Source organism: Diabrotica virgifera, chromosome 9 (assembly GCF_917563875.1).
Source record: "Diabrotica virgifera virgifera chromosome 9, PGI_DIABVI_V3a".
NCBI lineage: Eukaryota > Metazoa > Arthropoda > Insecta > Coleoptera > Chrysomelidae > Diabrotica > Diabrotica virgifera.
The window spans coordinates 125,194,864-125,201,367 of record NC_065451.1 but is presented as its reverse complement, the minus strand read 5'-3'; the positions used below and the strand labels follow the sequence as shown (position 1 = coordinate 125,201,367).

The following is a 6,504-nucleotide window of genomic DNA, read 5'->3' as shown; positions in this document are numbered from 1 at the left end:
CTTTAGAAAACGTGTCAATCTACTAATACTTCCTTATACAAATGAAAATATTGAATATGACAATCGAGATAATAATATTAATTTTGAAAATATTTGTATTGATCACTATCAGATTTACCATTATGTCCTTATAAAAAATTTATCAAAATTAGTTTTTACACAATTAAATAATAGTAATACTAAAAAGTGGATATGTGATCGATGTTTAAATTATTTTTCATCTGAACCTCTTCTTCAACAACATTGGGTGGACTGTTTTACAATGAATAATACTAAAATGATAATTCCCAATTGGAATAAGAGAATCTTGAAATTTTCTAATTTTAAGAACAAAATTAAAGTTTCCTTTGTCATTTACGCAGATATAGAATGTCTCCTATTAAAGTATTCCGATCCTACCATTCCAACGGCGAACATGAGAAAAATTCAACATCATGTACCTTATAGTGTAGCTTTTCTACTAAAATGTTCATATGATGATTCATTAACACAATTTAAAATTTATACAGGAGAGGACTGTATATCCTGGTTTGTTAAAGAATTAGGGTTAATCAGTAAAAAACTGGATGATATCTATTCAAACGTTGTTCCAATGACACCTTTGACAAATCTAGAAGAAAATCAATTTTTAAATGCAGAATTATGTTATATTTGCACACAACCCTTTTCAGATGATGATATTAAATGCAAAGATCATTGCCACAGGACTGGAACCTATAGGGGTCCTTCACATCAATGTTGCAATTTACAGTTACGTGAAACTTTTATGATACCTATAGTATTTCATAATTTGGGATATGATAGTCACTTCCTAATTAAACATTTAAATACGGACATTGAAGGAAATTTTCAAATATTACCTCTAAATAAAGAAAGATATATTTCCTTTACAAAATTTGTACAAGGTACTAAATGCAGTTTACGATTTATCGATTCCTATAGATTTATGTCTGAAAGTATCGATAAGCTTGCCTCCTATTTGACTACTTCTCAAAACAAAATTTTAAAATCGTTTTTCCCAAATGAAATCCAATTTAATTTGTTGACACGAAAAGGTGTTTTTCCTTATGAGTATTTAGATTCTTGGGAGAAACTTAAAGATGAAAATTTACCTCCTAAAAATGCTTTTTATAGCACTCTTACTAAAACACATATTAGTGATGATGATTACAATCATGCATGCAACATATGGACAGAATTTCATAATAATACGTTAAAAGATTTTTCGGAAATTTATCTAACTACAGACGTATTATTATTAGGTGATATTGTTGAAAATTTTCGGGAAACTTCTTTAAAAACATATGGCTTAGATCCTCTTCACTATTACACAGCTCCAGGATTATCATTTGATGCATGTCTTAAGATTACTGGAGTAGAAATTGAGTTATTAGATGACATAGATAAAGTAATGTTTATCGAACGAGGTCTACGAGGAGGAATTTCACAAGTATCCAATAGATATGGCAAAGCAAATAACAAATATATGAGTAAAGACTATAATGAACAAGATCGTGATTCCTACTTAATATATTGGGATTTTGTAAATTTATATGGTACAATAATGTGTTTTTCTCTACCTTATGGAGGTTTTGAATGGATAGATCCTAATGTGATGTCAGATATTACAACCGTTGATAAAAACTCTGATATCGGATATATATTAGAATGTGACATTATTTATTCAAAAGAACTATTTAATATACACAAAGATTTACCCTTATGTCCTGAACATCTAATACCACCAATATCAAAATCCAAAGTAACAAAATTATTAACAACTTTATTTGATAAAAAACACTATATAATTCATTACAGAGCTCTTCAACAAGCAGTAACACTAGGTTTAAAACTTGATAAAATTTACAGAGTCTTAAAATTCAATCAGGCACCTTGGGTGAAGAAATATGTTGATCTAAATACAGAACTTAGGAAAAAAAAGTAAAAATGAATTTGAATCAAATAATTACAAAATGATGACAAATTCCTTCTTCGGTAAGACCTGTGAAAATGTACGTAAATACAAGGACTGTAAATTACTATCAAAGTGGGAAGGCCGTTATGGTGTTCGAAATTACATTTCAAAACCCAATTTTCATAGTCTATCTATTATTAATGAAAATCTTGTAGTTGTAGAAATGAAGGAACACAAATAACATTTAATAAACCTCTTTTTATAGGTTTTTCTATTTTAGATTTATCTAAAGTTTGGTTGTACGACTTCCATTATAACTATACTAAAAACAAATTTGGAGATAACGCAAAACTCCTTTATTGTGACACTGACTCTTTAATTTATCATATTTTCGACGAAAATGTATATGAGCATATGAGGGCTGATATAAATAAGTTTGACACATCAAATTTTTCAGTAAATAATGCCTATAACATGCCACTATGTAATAAAAAAGTTTTAGGATTAATGAAAGATGAAAATGGTGGTCAAATTATGACTGAGTTTGTAGGTTTACGATCAAAAATGTATGCATTAAAAGTATTAAATGAAAAAGAAGAATATAGTATTAAAAAAGCTAAAGGCATAAAAAAAAGTGAATTAAAATCTATAACCTTTAAAGATTATTCTGATTGTCTATTTCATCACACAGTTACGAACGCTACCCAAAATCTTATCATTTCTAAAAAACATGAGGTTTACACAATTCATGACCATTATTCAACAAAATAAAGTTGCCTTAAGACCTACTGATGATAAAAGAATAGTCAATTATTTTGAAACTGATACTCTCCCTTGGGGGTGGGAAGAAGAAGAATGAACTCCTCAATTGCCATTTTAGAAGACCTTCATACAAGAATACATCAAGATCCACACTAAAAAACGTAAAATATAAAAAAATTAATACAAAAAGAATCACTTTTAATTTTATATTTTTTTCTTGTTTTAGTTCATGCGAAGGCGCTACTACCCCCTCCAGTTCTCTCTCTCTTTAAAAGATATATACAGCTACAAGAGATTTTCAATTTCACTGTGTATTGAAGAGCCACAACAATGAAGATGTATTTTTTTTATTTATTATTTGCTATCGTTCTTGTTACACAAATTATTGGAGTTCCAGCATCCAAAACTGTGTTTGTTAATACTGAATACCAAATTGACGATGGTGACTTTATAGTTGCAGAAGTATATCACAATGAAATAATTTTAAATGAATATTTAGCATTCCGTTCTGAAAATCCAGTACCAATGTATTCCTCAGTTACCTGTAAAGATGAGAAAGTAGGAAACTATTCCTGTGGTTTTACAATAGGATCAAATGACCATTATTATCCTATTGTTCCATTCAAAAGCCCAATCTTATGTGGACACTATAAACTTACACAATTTCAAAATAGACCTATCAGCTACAGAGATTATTTTTGGAAGAACGCCGAAAGCTTTTACAAACAAGCTGCTGCTCTGAAGATATCGAATCTATATAAATATACTACATTGAATGACATTTGTTTTGTATACCTATGAATTTAATAAAAAGAATAAAAAAAAATTTCTTTTATTTCTTTCTTAGTCATACTTCTTACCTAAAACCAATCTCAGATAAAAAAAACAATAGTATGAAATTTTTATTTTATTTTAAAATCACGAATCTATATAAATATACTACATTTGAATGACATTTGTTTTGTATACCTATGAATTTAATAAAAGAATAACAAAATATGTCTTTTATTTCTTTCTTAGTCATACTTCTTACCTAAAACCAATCTCAGATAAAAACAATAGTATGAAATTTTTATTTTATTTTAAAATCACATACACACACAAAAGTAACATTTTTTGTTCTTTACTATTCTTAATCGACTTCATCTTCCTCCTCTTCTTCCTCTTCACTAAAAAACCCTTCATCTGGCATTAGAGCATTACAATATTGACCATATCCTAAATCAGTTATGTCCTCACATAATGTATTCAGATTAATATCATTGCTCAGGAACGCAGCACAAACACCTACCGCTTCATCATAATCACATGCTAGATACAACTTTGAACGATCTGACGTTACCTTATACTCATGCCATGCTTCTCTTGATAGGCTCCAAAAAACGTTATACAACTCTGACACTCTATCTCGCACTTCATAATTCTCTACCATTTTTTGTTGTTACTGCTAACACACAATTCACACATTTCTGCTAATAAACCAAATCCCCCACCACGAGCCTCACCGAGCCTCACCGAACCTCGACGATATGTCCTAGAGAGAAAAAGCATTGAAAAGTCCTAGGAATTCTGGGCCCGATATTTTACATTGAAAAGTACTAGGAATTCTGGGTCCAAAAATTAACATGGAAAAGTCCTAGGAATTCTGGGCCCGATATTTTGGGCCCAGAACCACTATAGCTATACTACTAACATAAAATATTTGATTTTGATTTTTCTACCATTAATTCTTTTTTATCATGTGGTACATTTAAATTCATTTTTAATAAATATATACATTGATTAGTTACTTTTGTGCCTAATTATCTAACTATTCGGAAAATAACCCGTACATGATAGAACGGTTAAATAAAAAAATAGCATGGCTTAACAAACTGGAGAAATTTCACAAAACGCAGACATAGCTTCAAACGGATCATATAAACTAGTATCTATACAAAAATTCTGTTTCAAAAAAAAAACATTTGTATAATGTGCATGAAAGTTCAAATTTTCCAACAACGATATGCGATGAGTCACTATACGGTGGTGTACTTGTAGAATTTGCGTAACATCATTTTCATCTAAATAGTATTCCACACCATGTTTTTCAATAACAAGGAATTTGATTGAATCCAAAACCAATTATCGTATCTTGCAGTAGTCTCCACACTGAAACTCCACAGGATCAAACTCGTCTGCATAGAAAAAATCATTCATCTTTTGTAAAAACAGGTTAATTATGTTACTCCACTTAAATTTGTCTATACTGATTCTTCCACCGTAGAATAATTCTTCTTTTATGGCATGTTGACATAAAATGACGGATGCCGTAAACTGTCTAGCTGGAGATCAACTTTAATTATGTAACTGTCTAGTTGAAAGGAGGCTTCTAACAAGTAGTATGGTTCATTCTTCACATCTTCTTCGAATTTTTTTAAAACTTGGTCTAGTTCGGTATTATAATTGATTTCACTTGATGAATCATCGAATACCACAATAGAACTTGATGAACTATAACCACTATCTTGAGAACTCATGTTAAAGAGTGAGGTGAACTAACTGAGAGCATACAGTAAAAATAGTACTTCTGTATTTACTGCAATATACTGAATGTGCTAAGGACCTGATTTAAAAACTTTCACTAATTTTCGGGATATTTATATCAATGTCTAGTAGAAATTAACCTTATGTTGATGGATCTTTAATTATTGTATTTTTCCCATATATCAATTAGTGTGACGTATTTTTTAAATTACCTTCTAATTGCTTTGCTATTAAACAAAAATTAAAAAAAATTATAATATTTTTCCATATATTAGTTAGCGTGATAGGAACAAGGCCCTTTTGACGTGCTGATGAGAACAATAGAAACCAAGATACATAACTAAGACCCTTTTAAGATGGTGCTGTATTTGATTTTTCTATATCTGTTGGTTAAATCCCAACTTTTGTATCTAACGCTATTATGACATGATGTTCTGTTTAATATGTCGATACCGTTTAATTCTATTTGTTAAATACCGCCATATAGTAGTTTAGGCTGTATTGCTAGCTTTTCTTCGTCTATATGATATTCAATATCCGGATTATTATTTCTAATAATTGTTGGTCTTGCTTCATAAATAAAACTCGGATGGCACTAAAAACTTAATACATTTCTCGATTTCATCTGATATAACAAACTTTCATAATCGTAAATCTTAAGCGTGTTCGTCACCTTCATTTTTCTAACCTCTCCTCTAATCTCATCATAATCTGTCAGCTGTCAATCAACAGTCAGTCAAAGAGCTTGTGGCTGGTATGCCGAAACTAACAAGGCCTCTAACATTAGCGGTATAATTTAAATTTGACTACCTAATAATTGTATATATATTTCACTCACCTCATGGTAATGAAAATAATTTATTTCAATCATTATTTGCTGATTATCATATTCAGCTCTTTGCCATAATGTATACAATAGCTGTTCGTTTTGTGACCTTTCAACGTTCTCTTGAATTAATTCTTGGATTATATGGATTAACGCTATTTAGATAGCCGTAAGTGTTGGCACTCTGTAAGGCATCGTCTATTGTTATTACACTTTTCACTTTCTATTTTTATTCCGATAACTGAACGATCTCGCTGGGTCGCAGGTTATAATTCGGTAAGATATCGTACCTTTGTGAATTATTTCCGATAATAGAGCTCACACGGGGTTTACTCTATAAAAGCGGATTGTGAATAATTGTCATTCGTAGCTTTTAATGTTTGTTCAATATTTGTTAGTTACATTGAATTTTTCCATATTGATAACCACTGTATATTCTTAATACATATATAAAAAATACCTCACCGAAAATTAA

The 6,504-nt window shown here is 30.0% G+C and overlaps 1 protein-coding gene across 1 annotated transcript; it reads left to right on the top strand.

Annotated features, from left to right (window-relative positions):
* Window positions 1-277: 277 nt before the first annotated feature.
* On the top strand, window positions 278-1,945 carry LOC126891317 (uncharacterized). Its single transcript, XM_050660493.1, has one exon. The coding sequence runs from the start codon at window positions 278-280 to the stop codon at window positions 1,943-1,945; it is 1,668 nt and encodes a 555-aa protein (XP_050516450.1).
* The last annotated feature ends 4,559 nt before the right edge of the window (window positions 1,946-6,504 follow it).

Excerpts from the sequence above, each read along its gene's own strand:
- LOC126891317 (XM_050660493.1), top strand. The coding sequence starts at position 278 with ATGATAATTCCCAATTGGAATAAGAGAATCTTGAAATTTTCTAATTTT.